At 35.8% G+C, this 20,040-nt stretch overlaps 1 protein-coding gene across 3 annotated transcripts; it reads left to right on the forward strand.

Moving 5' to 3' along the window:
* The first annotated feature begins 166 nt into the window (after positions 1-166).
* Positions 167-14,413, forward strand: LOC107790884 (phosphoglycerate mutase-like protein 1). Of its 3 annotated transcripts, none has more exons than XM_075254684.1 (10): positions 167-372; positions 1,193-1,260; positions 1,418-1,525; positions 1,631-1,710; positions 2,748-2,910; positions 4,022-4,096; positions 4,227-4,315; positions 13,454-13,573; positions 13,951-13,995; positions 14,089-14,413. In XM_075254684.1, exons 2-10 carry the CDS (start codon positions 1,201-1,203, stop codon positions 14,210-14,212), a joined length of 864 nt encoding a protein of 287 aa, XP_075110785.1. In that variant the 5' UTR covers positions 167-372; positions 1,193-1,200; the 3' UTR covers positions 14,213-14,413. The 3 variants fall into 3 exon arrangements, with proteins under 3 accessions (XP_075110785.1, XP_075110784.1, XP_075110786.1); XM_075254683.1 differs by lacking the exon at positions 167-372 and adding an exon at positions 478-685; XM_075254685.1 differs by lacking the exon at positions 167-372 and adding an exon at positions 581-710.
* The last annotated feature ends 5,627 nt before the right edge of the window (positions 14,414-20,040 follow it).

Below are 20,040 nucleotides of genomic sequence, written 5' to 3' on the forward strand. Positions count from 1 at the left end.
TACATAAAATATAGCAATTAATTTTTAAGTGTTAAATATTAGAAAAATGATTTAAATGACTATTTTATCTAGTTCAAAATTAATTTGTGCCAAGGACATTTTGCTAGGTGTAATGATGCTTTTAATATAATATAGTGTAGATAGATAGGTATATATTTTGGAATCACTTTGATCACCTCAACTAATTCATCACACAATTAAATCTATTTAGTAGCGGTGGAATTGCAAGTAAAAATTCGGAATCTTTGTCTTGTTCATTATTCGATCCTAATCCAGGATATCTAGCATTTGTTTGCAAAATCAAGTCAACCCCATCTCTAGTTTCTTCTAGATTGCTCCCTGTTTCATCTAGTCGCAGCTATTCCCTTTCTGGTGAGTTCCATCTCTGAGCATCTAATTTGGCATTTTCGATGGACTAGTAGACATTTTTTATTTATTTTTAAATTATACTTGGGTCTTCATTTTTCTTTTGTTTAGATTCGTTGATATCCTAATGGCTTAAGGGAATGGAATCTAAGTACCTATAGAAAGGTTCAAGACCATAAGGGAAGGGGGAACATGCACCATCTCTTTGAATCAAACCTTCCCAGGGTTGATTATTTCCCTTTTTCTAAATATACAACCCCTGGCTTCAGATTAGCCGAGTTTCTATTGGAAACAGCCTCTCTATCCTCACAAGTTAGGGGTAAGGTCTGCGTACACACTACCTGGTATGTTGTTGTTGTTGGCTTCAGATAAGCTTTCATTGTGAATGGATATTGCTTCAATTAGTCTCTACTTTCCAGCTCGATATGAACAAGATAAGCTGGTAGGTGGATAGGCTTCTGTCTGACCAGTAGGACATGCCCTTCTCCCCTTAGCCTAGAGCAGTCACAAAAATCCTTAACAACTTGTAATTATTCCCTTCCTCTGAGCAACTACATAATCCCAATCTATGGAAAATGCTTGGGACTGCATCTACTATTGTAACGGCGGGATCTTTTTTGCTAGCTCCATTGTCTTTACTTCTTGTTGTAGCTTTTGATAAGAGTATTGAAGAATTAGCTAGAGTTATTTCCTGCATTCAATTCCTTAATATGAATGAAGTGTATTTGGGGTCGGTAATGCCATTTGGAAATATGTTATAGCATAAGTAAAATAGATTCTAATGTTTGTCCCACCTCTTTTTTGTAACATGGATTATCTGATCTAGTTTCAAACATGGACTACACTGGAGGTCCAACTTTGTTTCCCTTGCATCGCTGCAAAACAATTCACCTGGTTGGTTCAAATTTTCCTGAATTATTTTGTTGTACTTCGTATTGAAGATTTCAAGCAGTTATGACTTTGTTTTGAAGGACAGTCGAGGTTGACTTCCCTATTGGATTTTGCTCACAATTTTGAAGGCTTTGTGGTCTTATTAAAACCATATATCTAGGTGAGGCATGGTCAGGGCATTCACAATGTTGAAGGAGACAAGAATTACAAAGCATACCTGTCTCCTGAATATTTTGATGCATACCTTACTACACTTGGTTGGCAACAGGTGGGAGAGCATCCCCGATTTTTTCACTTAATCTAAATACTCCTCATCCTTACTCTTGATGCACCTCGATTCTTATTTCTTATATATCTTTGGCTCTTGTATCAGGTTGATAATTTGCGTAAACACGTTCATGCAAGTGGCCTCTTTAAGAGAATTGAGTTAGTTGTCACGTCTCCTCTGCTAAGGTATCAAATTTTCTCCCTTTGAATGTGACACATGATTTATTTTGCCTTTTACAACCCAATCCAAACAAGCAAAAGCAGTAGGGACATGGCAGACAAAACTTGGTTATTCCCTTTAGGATGATTTACAATCTTAGTAGCTATTAGGGTGACCCACTAGGAAGCCCTCGTGTTGCACACCTTTTTTGTAATCCAAGGAAATGAGGAGATTGACGAGGATGTCACACATTGTATTAGAGCGGGGTTGGAAGCTCGCATCCGATGTTTTGTGTAGTAAGAATGTGCCGCCAAAACATAAAGATAAGTTCTACAGAGTGGTGGTTAGACTGACTATGTTGTATGGGGCAGAATATTGGTTAGTCAAGAACTCCCATGTCCAGAAGATGAAAGTAGCAGAAATGAGGATGTTGAGATGGATGTGTGGGTATATCAGGATAGATAAAATTAGGAATGAAAATATTCTGGATAAGGTAGGAGTGAACCCCGTGGAGGACGAGATGCGAGAAGCGATGTTAAGATGGTTCGAGCATGTGAAGAGGAGGGGCACATATGCCACAATAAGGAGGTGCGAGAGGTTGGCCGGTCTTAGGAGAGGTAGAAGTAGGCCAAAAAGTATTGGGAAGAGGTGATTAGGTAAGATATGGCGCTACTTCAACTTACCAAGGACATGACCTGGAGAGTGTGGAGGTCGAGAATTAGGGTAGAAGGTTAGTAGGTAGTCGAACATTTTTCTTTTCCATAGCAGTAGTATTAGTGTTAGTCTTGTATTTTCTTATTCTTAGATTTCTACTACTACCTGTTGTTTCTTTCGCTTTGATTTTCTTATTATCTTGTTGTTGATACTGCTTGTTGCTATTGCTTTTTTTTTTTATTATCTTTTCTTGAGCCGAGGGTCTATTGGAAACCGCCTCTCTACCTTCTCAAGGTAGGGGTAAGGTCTGGGTATATACTACCCTCCCCAGACTGTGGGATACACTGGGTTTGTTGTTGTTGTTGTAGCTATTACGGAACTTTATGAGAACTTACGGTTGACTTTACAGGACAATGCAAACAGCAGCTGGAGTATTTGGTGGTGGTGGCTACAAAGACAGGATGGATATACTACCATTGATGGTGGCGAACACAGGATATAGTGACCGCTCTGCAATTTCTAGTCTGGATTGCCCTCCTATCATCGCGCATGAGCTTTGTCGTGAACACTTGGTATGTCAGTTGAACACCTTCCTGCTTGTCAAGATACTTTGTTCTCTTTTCTTTAGTTGTCTTCCATCTTATGTAGAGCTTAAGTCTGTATCACACCTGCAGAAAGGTTGAAATATTCCTGAGCAAATGTGTCAAAAGTTAAATCTCCACTGCCAGCATGCAAATACGCTAGATGGAAAAGTAACTATTTCATTAATCTTAAGAATGAGATATCTTGGGTATTTGAAATATGAGAAAGTATATGCTGCAAATGGAGTTGGAGAGTTGACTTCTGCAGTATTGGTAAAATCGGCAGTAAATTTGTATCTCTCTGTTTTAGTTACCATTTTAATAATGTTGAGTATATGGTGAACTTGCTCATTCTATGAGTTGAGTTGTGAAGGAGAGAAATAGAAGAGCATTTCAGGATGATGTATTAGGCAAAATATATGTTAATTAGTCTTTGGAACACTGTAGGCACACATTTGTTGTCACTTCTTATCTGCAAACTTTGGGATGTATTAGTGCTTACACACAGAGGCGGATCCAGAATTTAAAATTTATGGGTTCAGATTCACAATTCTACTATATCTCAGCTAATTTAATGAGTTCAAAATTTATTATTTGTACATATTTAATGATTTTTTTGGGCAAAAATACAGGGTATGAGCGAAAGCTATAGGTTCAATTGAACCCATAGCTTCTACACTAGATACGCCTCTGCTTACACATATATGTATATACTTATAAATATCCAGCTAGAAGTAATCTGAGTCCAGTTTATAGTCAGTTAGATCTATGTTCTTTTCTAGTTCACCTGTTTTTCTCAAGCTCATAATCAGCTCTCATCCTACTTGTTCTTCCTATTCTTGAGATTAGGCTGTTGTCATTTTACTATATAAGAATGTTGTAGAAACTTTCTGTTTCTTTTCCACTCTTGTTCTCAATCTGCTGGGTCACAGAATACAACAATTGTAACTTTACATTATAAAAAGAGATGTTGTCTTAACTGTGTCAATTATGATCTGTGACATCTAGTGGTTCAAATTTCTGTATTTATGAATAGATAACTGATGCTTGATCTATTATGCTTTCAGTTATTTAACTTCTACCTAATATAATTTGGTGGCAGGGTGTTCATCCTTGTGATAGCAGAAGGAGCATAAGTGAATATCAGTGTCTCTTTCCTGCAATTGATCTTTCACTGGCAAGTATTTAACAATTTATACTTCTTTCATGTCTTTAATGGTAGTACACGTGCTTGGTATGACTATAATATGTCATTTCAAATGATATCCCTTATCATGGACCTAATGAATATGTGGTATTTTGTTCAGATTGAAAGTGACGAGGATACCCTCTGGAAGGCCAATGTTAGGGAGACAAAGGAAGAAGTCATGGCTAGGGGAATAAAATTCCTGAACTGGTTAGGTTCAACCTCCTCCTCCCAGCCCCCCCCACCCCCCCCCCCCAAAAAAAAAAAAAAATTTTTTTATCTCTTCTAGGCGGTGGTAAAGAAGGGAATGTCTTTTAAGTTAATGGAATGTTTGTGTCTGTTCTTGGTTGTAGAAATTGCTGGACTTTGCAAGACAATATATTTTGCACATGAAAAACAGGTCTTTAATGCTTCTGTTAAAGTAAAAGAAATTCATATTGTAATAAGGAAATTGACAAGAACTACCACAAGCTGTAATTGATGCAGTTAAAAGAGCGTAGAGTCGAAGAAGAGATGGAATTTCTCCTTTTGCCTTATTTCTGATCCAATGATTGCTAGGAAAGAGAAATCTTTTTGAAAAGGTAAGTAATGACTTCTAAGAAAGAGTTAAATTGTTTTCTCAAAAGGATGTAGGGTATATGTAAATGGACTATATCAAACTTAGACATGGCAAGATTTGAGTCAACAAGATCTTATAGGTAAGCAGCAGCGAAACTGGCCCTAGTACTATATGCGGACTGCCACTGAAGGAAAGTTGATGGGGAGTTCCTCTATTTATTGTCAAAGGAAGACATTGAGAACTGGAAATTCTTTGTGGAGACTTGTTTAGTTAGTTGTCTCGACCACCTAGTAGGATGAATCAATGGAGTCATGGAATGGGCAGCTAGGGCAGGGTGGATAACAGCCGACATCAAGGAGTGTAGGTTAAGTAATCTATTGACATCATTTCGTATGTATTCCGTCAAAATAATCTTATATACAGGTGGTAGATGGTGACTTGTTTCTTATCATTGGATATATGGATGTTCACCATCCAACTTAAGGTAACAACTAACAAGTGACATCCAGATTACACTTTCATATAAGACTATTTCGACGGAATACATAAAAATGATATCAGCGCATTACTTGTGGTGCAGGTGCATGGAACTACTTATCAGGAGGAGGAATTTGTCATGGCCTTGACTGTCATATCTAGGGTAAAACTTTTTGTTAAAGAAAGGGAGAGATCCCCACCTAATGGAAGTTTTCCATGTCCTGTATAACTATCCTCCGGAAGGGGCACAAAAATGGTCCGTAACCCCAAATCCTTCAGGAACACTAACAAAGAGGAAGGCTGGAGGAAAAGTTGGGGAAGAGGCCGTCTTAAATGCACATGATGACTGACGGCAGTCTAGTGTCAGGACAGGTGAAAGCAAGTGGAAGATGACACTAGACCTAGGTTTCTTGGGCCAGGATTTATGGACATTAAATCAGTCCCTCCTTAGGCCAAAAGTGCATAGCCCATAATTATGGAGATACTGACAAACTCAAAGTTGTGATAGATTTCAGCCCAATGACAATAAGGTTAGGGGAAACACAGCTAGGAGGCCCAAGGAAGAAATCTAAAAATTGACTAGTAGGCCAGCTGAGCCTACATCTTACGAGCCCTTTGTTGAAGGAAGCGGTTGTTGCTTCACTTAAGAAAATGGTTGTCCAACCTAGGCACGACAAGCCGAGGCTCGTGTCATGTCCCAAACTGTCCCTAGACGTGATTGTCACACAACACTCCGCACCTGCCAGGCGAACTATATCCCATATAATTAACCATTTATACAACCACTAAGAGAAAATAAGTGCAGGTCTAAAAGCATTATTAATAAGTAAATGCATAATAATTATCAACCAAATCCATAATCTATTAATAGAAAATCAACGATTACTTAAGTAATAAAACTCTAGCCCAAATCTCACACTAAGATAATCGAGCATCTAATAAAGTTATATGTGTTTAACTGGCGGGCATGCAAATCCAAAGCAAAGGAAATAATTGGCATAAACTAGATAATGCTGAAAAGATGACCTCCATGAACAATGCGGTGGCTCACCTTAGCAACAGAATCAACCCTAACGAATTCATCAACCACTAGTTCTGTCGTCTGCAACAATATCTACATAGAGATGCAGGTAAATAGTGAGTTATACGTAAATATAACCCTGTAAGATCCTTGACCCGCCCCTTTGAGTACTCCTGGAACAAGTGTTAGAAAATACAAATACAACAAGGACAAAATAATATGTGCAAAAATCATATGCATTATAATATATCAAATGCGTATAATTAAAATATTCAACAAGAGCCTACCACTTCTGATACAATTTTACACTAAGACCTGTCATATTCGGGGTGGAGGAAATTAACCAAACACCCCAACACTATGCTCCAAATCTCTCACGGCGGCATACATAATGCCCCAAGTATATTACAGCAGCAAAGAAATTAATTGAACACTCCAATGTTGTGGCACGAAGCCATGCCACACAACCGATCAATCATTAAATTATTTCAACATTTTAAATAAAATAGTATATTCACGGCCAGTCACAGACTATCGATTCTGCCAAGCACACGCTCGCCCCAACACATGGATCAGGCAGACAAAATATAGTTTAAAAGTAAGCTTTGAAAAGCAAGCACCAAAGCTTAAAGTCTCACTTATCTCACTTCCGCAGCCTTGCGACGTCTAGAAGACCAACCATTCTATCCAAATACTAATTAACACGTCCTAATTAGTCTAGGTGAATAATTTCCACAATTTTAGGACAAGTCAAAATCAAAGTCCACCCTCGGTCCAATTAAATAAAAATTTGTACACAAATAAATGCCAAATGAGGCACTTTAGTAGTGAACCAAAATGCCAAAACAGTGGCTTCAGTCATACCACCAAGCCATCATCCTTACTTTAATCATGGCATCATGATGATTCCTATATTCCGATGTACTTAGTAACAGTATTTGTGGCAATGTGAAATAAGAGGCCTCGTTTTCAAATTCCCCATCTCATATCTTATCGATACAAGCTATCAATCATTATCTCATCATTAGAACCTAATCATTAGTTAATCATCACCCCTCACGTTATTACCCAAATCATTGGGTAGTCATTATTCTTCCTAAATTTATAAGAACTAAGAATCAATACTACATTTTTTTCACCCATAGCAGATTAGCCTTTCATATCAAATTCCACTAACTCATTATCATTTCCATATTATTTACCCCACAATCATTGGCCTAATCATTATGTCTCCCACTCACATCACCATCATATCATTGATTCATTATTGGCATCATTAATACTTCTTAGATAAAACACACACACACACTCTCTCTCTCTATATGTGTGTAAAATTATATCCTTGGGTCTAGGAAGAAAAAGAAGCATACTCATAGAGGAATTCACTGGTGACGTGCTTGGGCAGTGAAAATTTCATAGCTTGAGGTATTGTAATTTCATATGCTAATGGGTCAAAGAAATTACAATACCTTAAGTTCTGAAATTTTCAGTGCCCTAACTCCTTAACATCACCAGTGAATTTCGCTACGAGTTTGCTTCTTTTCTTCCAAAATCCAAGGAAATAAATTAACCTATTTTCTACTCCTTAAGCCACTATGATTAATAAAACTTTCATTCTCATCTTCTATTTTTCCAAATTGGTGGTAAAGCTTGCTCTGGGCACTTGTGTAGTTTTCAAAATTTGATTCTTCTAGTGCCCCTATCTATCATTTAACCTTGAGGGAGTGAAGGAGCATTATGTATTACGGTTTCTTTCTATTAACTATCTTGCATCACTCTTTTTTTCCCCTTATAATTCCTTTTTCTGGTGCCCCTTTTTCTTTTGGTTTGGCTCTTGTTTTGTTGTTTGGGGGGGGGGGGAGAGGTAAGTATAGAGCTAGCTATATATGGTGTAGTATGGTCAGGCTGCGAAAGGAGTGATTTGTTAGTTTACCTATTTTTCTGACTAGTCTCTTGGTTAATAGTGATGTTTTAAGAGTGTCAAGGAATGTGGAATAGTTTGCATTCTAATTTTATTTTTTTTTTGGGGGGGGGGGGGGCGGGGGCAAAAGTTGCAGTAGGCTCAGGTGCTGGCACAGAAGAAGAGAGATTGCTACTTTCCAATTTCCCTGACTAATGTCTTTGTTAATACTGAAGCGTAAGAGTGATGATAATGTGGAGCTTGTGTAACTCCTCATCTGATTATGGAAGATACAGTTTGCATTCTAAGTCAGGGATGGAGAAGAGTTTTTCTTGAATATACTGAGAATTTTAATAGACCCTTGTTGTCCGGCCCTTCCCCGGACCCCGCGCATAGCGGGAGTTTAGTGCACCGGGCTGCCCTTTATACTGAGAATTTTCATAACATTTGAGTGCATGTAACAATTACTTAGATCTGAAATAATGGCATGTTAATATTTATGAAACATCACTGAGATGAACAAGTTAAAAACTTGAAACCCTGTATTCTATCCCTCGATAAAATATCACTCTTTTACTTTACTCTCATCACAGAGAATTGAAAAGATATTTACCTCAAAGACATAACATGGATATGACACTACCGACCCAAAAAAGGGATGGAATTCTTGGTTCTTGAAATATTGACAAACTCTGATTTTGGTCATTGTGATATTTGGTTAAGCACATTTAACCTTCAACTAATTGAAGTGTCCACTTTTAATCCATCTACTCGTTAATCTTCACAAATTTAATGAATTGTTAATTGCTAAAAGCATTTAATTACCCATATGCTATGTTAAATTATATTGTTATTCCATTTTTGAGGGTAACATAGTTGTAATAACTATTCTAAGTATAACTTTTTTCCTATATAAGGAGACCAAAAACATATATTTTAAATAAAATAAAGGTTAAATATATTTGGTGAACTATCACAAGGATCAAAATAAGAATTTACCAATAACCTAGGTTGCTCGGAGTCTCGGACTCTTTACTTTGGATGCCGCACCTATGTCGACACGACGTAGGCAGAGGCGGATTTAGGGGGACCGCCGAAAAATTACACTGTATATGTAAGCAAAATCTGTTTTATACCTTTATATATTATGTTTTGAATCCCCTTGACACAGCCCAAAAGCATAGCTTAGTGGTCAAAGGGTTCAAACCTTTGTGAGGTCATTGGTTCTATTCCCACTAGCTACAACCATTTTAACTTTTTCCTTTTTTTGAATCCCCTTGGCGGTTATCTTGCCTCTGCTAGGGCTGTTCAAAACCGAATCGAAATCGTTAACCGAATCGAACTGATGCTTATTGACTTATTGATATCGGATTATCGGGGCAATGGATGGTGTACTGATTGAGATTTTATAATTAACGTCTTAACGGTTTGGGGGCAGATTACTCAATTTTCTTATCGGGTAAACCTTTAACCCGTTTAAGAATTTTTATATTTAAACTTTTACCCCTATGTATACAAAATACTATTGAAAGTAATTTGTTGAATTGCCCGCTGGTTTTATATGTGGATTGTCTGGTTTTATGTCCTTTTTTCCATGCATCTAACAAATTAAAGTCTAATTTTCTGGATTTTTGTTTTTACAATCTGGATTTCTTGTGAAGAACGAATGTTACTGAAAGTTTGATTGATTCATACGTGTATGAGTAGTCTTGAATATGAATTAGATTGGAACTTGAGAGATGACTCTTCAATTCAAAAATACTGTTAGATCTTAGATGGTATTAAAAGTTTGGTATTGATTTGAAACTGTTTGGTATTTGATTGAATGATTGCTCAAAAAATTTCTATTTGGTTTAGCCGATAAACCGCCCGTTGTCTTATTGGATGGCTAGCAGATTACTATATTTATAATCCGATAACCGATAAGTCGAACCGTTAAGTATAATTATTTGCCCGATCCGCCCGATAAACACCCCTAACCTCCGCCACGGGACGTAGGTGTGGGATCCCAATCGGATTTAATCAATCGATTTGGGTATTTTAACAAAAATCGACTGAGAAATATGTCACTCCCCAAGCCCGGGGGTGAGACCGGCACCTAGTTTCTCATCTATCCTTGCGTACCACTTGCGACTAAGAGACTCTGAATATGTAATGTCATACTTTGACTATGGGCTACATTACAAGATAACGTGCGATACAAAATATAAAACTAAATGGAGACTAACGCTGACTAATGTCAACATAAAGTTGGGCTGGCAAGGCCGTCATAATTACTACAACTGACAAGTCAACAAAATATACATACAGGGCCTACAAGCCCAACATACTGCACTAACCGACAGGATATGTCTACAAGTCTCTACTGATAGATGTACTGTGATCGGAACAGGGTCCCGACCTACCCATAACCTATCTACATATATATACAAGATATACACCACACTGCCTGACCCGGCAACTCCGAAAGAAGGGGAGCTTACCAATAAAGCTGAACTCGGGCAACACCTACTGAGGAGGTCTACCTGTCTGTCTGTCTGAACCTGCACGCATGAAATGCAGTGCCCTAGAAAGGGACGTCAATACGAAATAATGGACCGAGTATGTAAGGCAATATACTGAAGCTGAAGCTGAACTGATAATATAATAACTGAAAACAACTGGGAGTCGAAGAAAATCTGAAGATATGCTCATCTACCGATACTGTCTCAACTCTCTCAACATAGTGAGTAAAATAGTTGTCCGGCCCTGTAAGGCTCGGTATATATATATATATAACTGTTCTGCCGTAGTAGGCTCGCTCATAGACGCTCGGCCATACTAGGCTCTGTATCTCGACCAACTGGGCTCGCTCATAGGCGCTCGACGACAGTAGGCTCGGTATATATCTTACCATCTGATCAGAGGTTGCCCAATAGAGGCCCGCCCATCGATTATAGCTCGATGGTATTGAAAATACTTTTAATACTGTATATATGTAAACTCTCTGCTCCTTTGACCGGAAGAAGGAAATACTTAACTGAATATGCATTCCCGATAAGAAGAATATGGTAACTTACAAAACTAGGAAAATATATGTAATTTGCGAGACTAGCAAAATATAAGTAAATTCTGGGATACGAATTTTTCTCTATGCCTCGTTATCAAACTTGTGTAATTACGATATCATGCTAAAATGAAGGAAAAGTTTAGCCTTAACATGCATGTTTCTGCGAAATTCTTGAACGAAACCTATGCTTGAAGCTTGGATTGAACGAAATTTGGACTGAAATTTCAATCGAAATTTTTGAAGTGTTGAACGAAATGATTTCGTGGTTCAAGACAGCATGCAATGGTTTGGTTTCACGTTTTTTGGTTTTGAAATTTTGGAAGACTTTGGTTCTGTTCTTTCATGTTTTCTTTCTCAAAGACAAAAGGTCTTATGAAACTTAAGAATCAGATTTTTTGAAGCTTGGATTGAACGAAATTTGGACTGAAATTTCAATCGAAATTTTTGAAGTGTTGAACGAAATGATTTCGTGGTTCAAGACAGCATGCAATGGTTTGGTTTCACGTTTTTTGGTTTTGAAATTTTGGAAGACTTTGGTTCTGTTCTTTCATGTTTTCTTTCTCAAAGACAAAAGGTCTTATGAAACTTAAGAATCAGATTTTTCAAGTGACTACTATTTCAAGTCTTTCCTTATGAGTCATTAATGACTTTACATGTTACATTGCCACACAAACATATATGACTATGAGTCATACGCTTGAATGGTGGCATATTGCCACGTGGGGAGTAGGGGTGAGTTATTTTATTAATTTTTTATCCACTTATTAGTTAACCGGATAATGTTATGTTACCCGGTAATTAATCAAGTACCCGCATAATTTAAAAATTACCACAAATTACTTAAAATTCTACTTATTTTTAATATACTTTATATATATATATATACATATACTTTATACATTATACTACCGTGGTCATATGGTATCTCGCATGGTACTAGTTTGTAATTATCAGGTATTTTTACTTGATCCGTATTTTATCCCAAATTGGCCATTTTCAACGAAACTCGTTTTCTCTAATTCGTGCATCCTTTATCCTTCATGATACTTATTTATCGCTTGTTATAAATAGCATATATATGCTAACCTCTAGATAATATCATCCCCAAGTTTACGTCAATTTACTGAAGACGAAACTTTAACGTACGAAAAAAAACGTGAGATGTAACAAAATATGGGACAGATACAATGATTTTTGAAATCAAAACAAAAGCAATGGGAAATTGAAGAAAATGAAATGCCTTGTATATAGAAATTTCTATGTCAGACCTTTTCCTTTTATTTCGTTCTCAGATTCTCCTCTTGATCAATATTTTCTCCTTCTCGAAATACCTTGTCTCATAATCTAGACATATTTTTATTACTTTATTTTTAGATGTTTGAAATATTAATAGGCTATCCCGGCACCTGTATTTGTACCTGCATCTCTACCCTCACATCTTAAAATTTAGATCATGAAGGATTTGACATCTAGATCCGTACCTGTATCAGACACCAGCGGCCGAGACCGAGCAACTTAGCCAATAACTGAGTGATCAAAAGTGTAATTATCCCAAAAGAAAATGAAGAAAGAACATTTGACTCCTCCTTCACTGCTCTGTTCTTCCCAGGGTGATGTTTCCCTCTTTTCATTTTTTCCGGTGATTGGAATAAGATCAGATCAGAGCAGAAAAACTAGTAGTCGAGTGCTCATATATAGAAATTATTGTAGTTGAAATTTTATACCCCTTTGACTTGACCCCATTGATTATACTTTTGGGGTCTTTTCTTGTAGGTTAGAATGGTTCTCTTTGATCTGCACCTTCTGCTTGCAAATGTTGGCATTGATTGCAATAAATGATGTTGTCTTTCAGGAAAGACTTCAGCTATATCTGGGTTGCAAGTAGAGCTCAGCTCTTGCTTCTGATGCTCATGAAACCCCTCTGATCATTCAGGAGCTGATCTCTCAAATATATACATAACTGCACACCAATCAGCTACGCCTCAATCCCAAACAAATTGGGTTCTCTATGAATCCTCACTGACATGTTGCTCCATTTAGATGAAATATCAGAGGGAGGGAGGGAGGGAGGGAAGGAGAGGGAGAGGCAGAGGGAGATAGAGAGAGAGAAAGTGTGTAAAACTTACTATTACCATGAAGATTATTAATGTTCTGTACTTCAATTTGGTTGGGCCAGGTCTACCAGCTGCTAGATATGGGATTGGATATTGTTATACTTGTTAATGAAATCAGAATGCTAAACTTTTACTGATTTACAAGTAATCCTTTACCCAAATCATGGGCAAAATAGGTGTGTTTATCAGTTTTTCTTTTCCTCATTGTAAACTTTCCCATCGATGCAGGTTGCTCACACGAAAAGAGAAGGAGATTGCTGTAGTCTCACATAATGGACTCTTGTTTCATACAGTGAATGCATTTGGAACAGACTGTCATCCTTTTGTGAAGAAGGAAATTTGCAAACGGTAATTTTATCATTTCTTTCTTTCCTCACTAAACACCGGCGGACTGGTCAATTTTTATCTTTTTTTTTTTTTTTTGTGTGTGTGTGTGTGGTTGAATTGTCCATTCACTTTTCCTTGTCATGTAAGAGATTGCACAGTTTTTAAAATCACATAAAACGCTGTTCTTGGTAACTTAATACTAAGTATTTGACGAGAAAAGAAAAGATAAATCTAGAAATTTAATAGCAAGAGGGACTACTTTTCTAAAAGTAGCACATGGTTTAACAGTTCTGTAATCGGTAGAACGTTCTACAATGCTTCGATGACAATCAGAAGCAATCCAATGGAACAGAAAAACATCAACAAGTATTTCAAATGTTTTTTGCATATACATGCAGGTTTGCTAACTGTGAACTCCGGTCTATGGTGATTGTTGACAGGAGGTAAGCAATGCAGTTTACCATCTTCCTTTATACATCAAGACCTTTTTTGTTAGCCTCTCCCTAGTTAATTTGATTGTTCTTTATGTTTCCCAGCATGATCGGATCAGACTCTTCGATTACTAAATACCCAGGAAAAATACCTTCTGCTGCTAATTTACCTAGTGAGGCCGCAGATGAGAAAATTCTGGAGAATGATGACAACCTCAATGATAAATGATAACCATTGGTATTGACATCATTCATTATTGTGGTATATCTATGAGGATTGCTCAAGTACACCAATTATTTTTGAGAGTCATCATCATTGAAACAATATTAGACTTGCAAAGAATTCTTGGGATTCTGGGTTAGCTTCTCTTTCCAATGTGCAAGCCACATTCTACAGAACCCTTTTCTTAATGTTATGGTCTAATTAAGGTTATGAGCCTAAAATTGTTCTTGAAAAGGGAAAAAATAGGAATGGAAATAATTTCATCAAGTGGCAGCTTCCATGGAAATGAACTAGATATCTAGTTCCCTTTGAGTATGTCATAAAATTGCAGAGAAAATATGTTCCTGGGGTCAGCACAATATGATCTTAACTCATCAATGTATTGGAATTATGATATGATCCTATTAATGTTAAAAAAGGTTTTTCACTATCAGGGTAGTCAATTACGAATAACTTTTACTAGTGACAAGTATGGACTAATTACCTGCAAAAAACATGGTAAACGACCTGTGACAGTAGGTATAACTACGAGCTTCTGACATAATTGGCAGTTCGACCAAAAAATATATGAATTTTTACTTCCTATAGGAAAGGTTAACAACTTATTTATTTTAAATAAATACTATTTAAAAAAATTATATTCCATAGATACCTTATAAAAGGTTTATAGCAAAATATTTAATTTTGGTTACCTCCTAGCCCTAAATCACTAAATACGCTATTCCGTTACACTATTTTCTTTCTCTCTCTACTTTGACACATCCCATTCTCTTCCCCCATTCTTTGAAAACATAATGCTCAATCTCAAAATTCCTCTCACCCACACTATTTTCTTTTTCATTCCGATCAATTCTTGCACCGAATATTTGAATTGCAAAACGGTGGGGTGATTTCCGTTTTGCAGGGTTTATAGCAATGGTTGCGGCAATTGGGACAATGATGGTGGATTTGGTAGCTATGAGTTATTTTAGGAGATCAAAAAAGGAGATTTCTCTGTTAAGGTCACTAAAAGCAAATCAAATCCCTAACCAAATCACTAAACTCAGGTAATGAAAATAAGAAGACGCATGTTGTACCTTTCTCAAAGGTGTTTCGTGTTGTATCTTCAAACGTTGCTACGACGGATTCGCCGAAAATTAGGATTTGTTTTTGAACAAAGACGACGGAGTTTGGGGCTGAACAACTTATTTTCTGTTAATATATTTCAATGTATTTTCATGTATTTCATTGTATTCATTGTCTTTTTTTTTTCATTGTAATTCAATGTATCTCGTTGTATTCCATGTATTTCATTGTATTCACTGTCTTTTTTTTCATTGTATTTCAATGTATCCCGATGTATTCTATGTATTTTATTGTATTCACTGTCTCTCTATATGCCATGAATGTATTCATATGCTTTTTTTAATTAATATAATTTATGTATTCAGATGTATTATATAATTTCTCTGAAGATTACTATGTTTTTAGGGTATTTTTCGGTTGAGAATCTTTTTTATAACTGAAAATAGAAAATTTGTATGTTATAATTGAGTTTGTTGAGTTATATTAGAGTCTATTATGTTAATTGATTCACTTTCCTTTTTAAAAACAGTGTAATCCCCTATTTCACGCCGTGAATACAGTCGAATACAATAAGAATACAACAATCTGTCCAGCTGTAATCCCATTTTTCACTCCATGAATACAGTCGAATACACTCAAATACAATAATTGATTAGCTGGACTTCCCTGATTAACGCCTATTTTTGCTACTGTATTCATGAATACAATAGCTTAAATACATCAAATACATCTTATAACCACAAAAAAGGTATTTATAATCCGTAATATATCAGATGGTACCTATTGATGGCTAATTACTACTAAAAGATAGTGCTTTATGAAAATTTCTCAAAAATATATCACTCGCTGGCCCATAGTTTTACATTATAACTTGTAGCCAAAAACAAATAACATATGCTAACCAACAATTAGTTTTTGAGCGGTCCTTTATCCCTTCTTCACTCTCCAGTCCTTCACGTAAAACTCTAACAAAAACTAGTCTCTACCTCCTATAATGTGGAATCTAACCAACATTAGCAATTATTTAATTTTTCATTCTTATACACTATTTGAAACTTTATTATTCTTAATGTCCATGTTTAGTTAATTACCCGCATAAACAAGTTTTGTTTACGAAATATATACAATCCACCTTAAAAGGCTCTCAATCCATTATTTATGCCTTCAATCAAGAGATTTAGTTACACCCTTTTCCTTTTTTCCTCTCCTCTCTTTCCTCTTCTTTCCAGATTCTCTCTTTCTCCCCATATCTTCGACAGAAGCTATAGATCTTGCATAGAAGTGAATTTAAACATACAATTTCTTAGTACTGCAGTTGTATGCACTTCACTAATTCAAGTCGTCAAATTTTGCTCTACAGCCTACAAGAATTACTTTATTTATCTCTTTAATCTTTTTAATCCAATTATAAGGAAAAATCAACAATTGCTGTTTGCAGTTCAATAATATTTTATTGTAACCCATAAGAAATGATACTATCATCGATAAGAAAACAGGAATGGGAACTATGTTCATATAGAATCTCAATCTCAAAAGGAGTATATGGCTGCATTTTTTAGTTTCTTGCTTTTATCTAAGTTTTTGCTCAGTACTTCAACCACCATATCCATATGAGAAAGTCATGAAAAAGCAACGGAATGCTGCTTACGAATTAGCAATCTCACATAGAACAATTACTCAAAATAAGGAGGAGAAAATAAGTGAATTGGAAGAAAACAGAAAAACAAAGCAACAAATCAGAGATAATATAAATTGGGAAATCACAGTGAATTTTGGGGAATTCACTATGTTGTTCAACTTTCATACAATATGTCTTTTGTATATTTTGTATCTGATTTATACCTTGTAAAAATAAATTTCATACAACTAATTATATATTATACAATTTATCTACAACTTATCTACAACTTTCCCATATTATTTCTACCCAGTTAAATACAACTACAATAACATACAACTTAAATATAACTTTTATACAAAATTTATACAACATGTCTTTTGTATATTTTGTATCTGTTTTATACATAGTAAAAACAAATTTCATACAACTAATTATATATTATACAACTTATCTACAACTTTCATACATTATTTTTACTCAATTATATACAACTACAATATCATACAACTTAAATATAATTTTAATACAATGTTGTTCAACTTTCATACAATAGTTAAATAAATAAAAGAAAAATATATAAACAACAAAATACGATTTTTCTACAATTTTACTACAATTTCGTAAATATAATGTATATCATGTATTCTTCTTCTTCTTCTTCTTCTTCTTCTTCTTCTTCTTCTTCTTCTTCTTCTTCTTCTTCTTCTTCTCCTTCTTCTTCTTCTCCTTCTTCTTCTCCTCCTTCTTCTTCTCCTCCTTCTCCTTCTCCTCCTTCTCCTTCTCCTCCTTCTCCTCCTCCTCCTTCTCCTCCTCCTTCCTTCTCCTTCTCCTTCTCCTTCTCCTTCTCCTTCTCCTTCTCCTTCTCCTTCTCCTTCTCCTTCTCCTTCTCCTTCTCCTTCTCCTTCTCCTTCTCCTTCTCCTTCTCCTTCTCCTTCTCCTTCTCCTTCTCCTTCTCCTTCTCCTTCTCCTTCTCCTTCTCCTTCTCCTTCTCCTTCTCCTTCTCCTTCTCCTTCTCCTTCTCCTTCTCCTTCTCCTTCTCCTTCTCCTTCTCCTTCTCCTTCTCCTTCTCCTTCTCCTTCTCCTTCTCCTTCTCCTTCTCCTTCTCCTTCTCCTTCTCCTTCTCCTTCTCCTTCTCCTTCTCCTTCTCCTTCTCCTTCTCCTTCTCCTTCTCCTTCTCCTTCCTTCTCCTTCTCCTTCTCCTTCTTCTCCTTCTCCTTCTTCTCCTTCTCCTTCTCCTTCTCCTTCTTCTCCTTCTTCTTCTCCTTCTTCTTCTTCTTCTTCTTCTTCTTCTTCTCCTTCTTCTTCTCCTTCTTCTTCGAGTTTCAATCTGAAATTCAGCCAAAACCAAGTCTAATCTTCACCAAAACCCCTCAAAATTGAGATATAAACTCCAAACCATATTTTCAATTGTTTGCAACAACACCCAATCCAAACAAATAATAATTTTTGAAAACCCAAATTCGAATTCAAAGCTTCAAAGCTTTTTAATGGTGGAAATGCTGCTATCTTTTTCTTTGCTTTACATTACTGAAATTAGGAGTTGATAGATAGAGAGAGACATAGAGAGAATTCCGAATTCTTTGCAACAACATCCAATTCAAACAAATAATATTTTTTGAAAATCCAAATTCAAATTCAAAGCTTCAAAGCTTTTTAATGGTTGTCAATGGTGGAATTGTGGGTGAGTGCAAGATACGTGGGGGAGGGGGATGGGATGTGGAGAAAGAAACGTGGGGAAGTGGAAGATATGTTCGAGTAATTTTAGGACACTAATTATTATCATTAATTCCTTTAAAATGTACATAAATAGTAATTGGGTATATAAAATGTAATTATAGTAAAACTTGAGTAGGATAATATAGTTTCATATAGTGTATAGGAATGTAAAAATCTCTTTTAGAAATGCAATTAGCTTATTTTAGATAAAAAAAAAGAAAAGCATTTCAAAAAGAACAGTAAAGATAAATTTGCAATGATAAATCACTATTTTGATGCACCTAACATAGAAAAATTAAAGGACCTAGAACTCTTCCTTATCGGTGAAGAACTTCCAGCATATTATGTTGGACTAGTATATTATGCTGGATGTTCAGTATATTATACTGGAAGTCCAATATATTATGCTGGAATATTTTTTGGATTTTGAATAGTGTTTTTATTCAAATTTATCTTTACAAGAAAAATGGCTAAATTACGATTACTTTTGAAATTGCGGCTATTTTTCAATTACCACTAGTAAATCTAGCTATTTTTGAATTTATCAATGTGTATATATTGTATAGTTAGTGTATACTTATAAAAATACGGATATACTATATATGCATTTATTGTATATGAGATACACTAATTATACATCTCATATACAAAGACCTTCGGAAGAAGAAGAAGAAGAAAATAGCACCAATAACCACTTGCACAAATACACTTCACTCTTCACTTCTTCACAACAGATGCACATAAATTCATCCAAAAATGAATCATGAAGTTCCAATCTCTAAAACGGTCAGCAAAACACCATTAAACCACCACCAACATTTACATTGTATAAATAATATATATAAAAAGTATAACAGTACATATACACCTATTATATAACATATATACATTTGAGGTTGCTGCAAAGAAGTCAGAGCTGGGAATATACACTAATGATACATTAGGGATACACTAGACGATACACTTTATACAGAATTTGTACAATGTAATAGTATATTGTCACGACTCAAACTCCCACCGAAACCGCGACGACGCCTAACACTGCTTGCTAGAAAAATCAACAGTTTAGATATCATGTTCATCTCATTCACAATTACAAAAATTTAGACAAACTACCAAAGTATGACAATTAGAGTCCAATCTTTCACCAAAATCACTAATACATAAATTTATCAAGGAAAACTATGATTCTTCCAACTTTCAATAACAGATAGGACATTTCAATTACCATTTAGCATGAGAAAAATATATCTCTATGTATACATGTCAAATATACATGTCAACCCAATAACACCACAGTGAAATCATCAAATATAATCCCACTTAGCACACTCACGGTGCCTGTCACAAGTGCCCCTTACCATCTCGCACACAACCACACTCAGCACTATATGGGTTCCTGGCACAAATGCCCCTCACCAAAGTACATATA

Source organism: Nicotiana tabacum, chromosome 6 (genome assembly GCF_000715075.1).
Source record: "Nicotiana tabacum cultivar K326 chromosome 6, ASM71507v2, whole genome shotgun sequence".
Classification (NCBI taxonomy): domain Eukaryota; kingdom Viridiplantae; phylum Streptophyta; class Magnoliopsida; order Solanales; family Solanaceae; genus Nicotiana; species Nicotiana tabacum.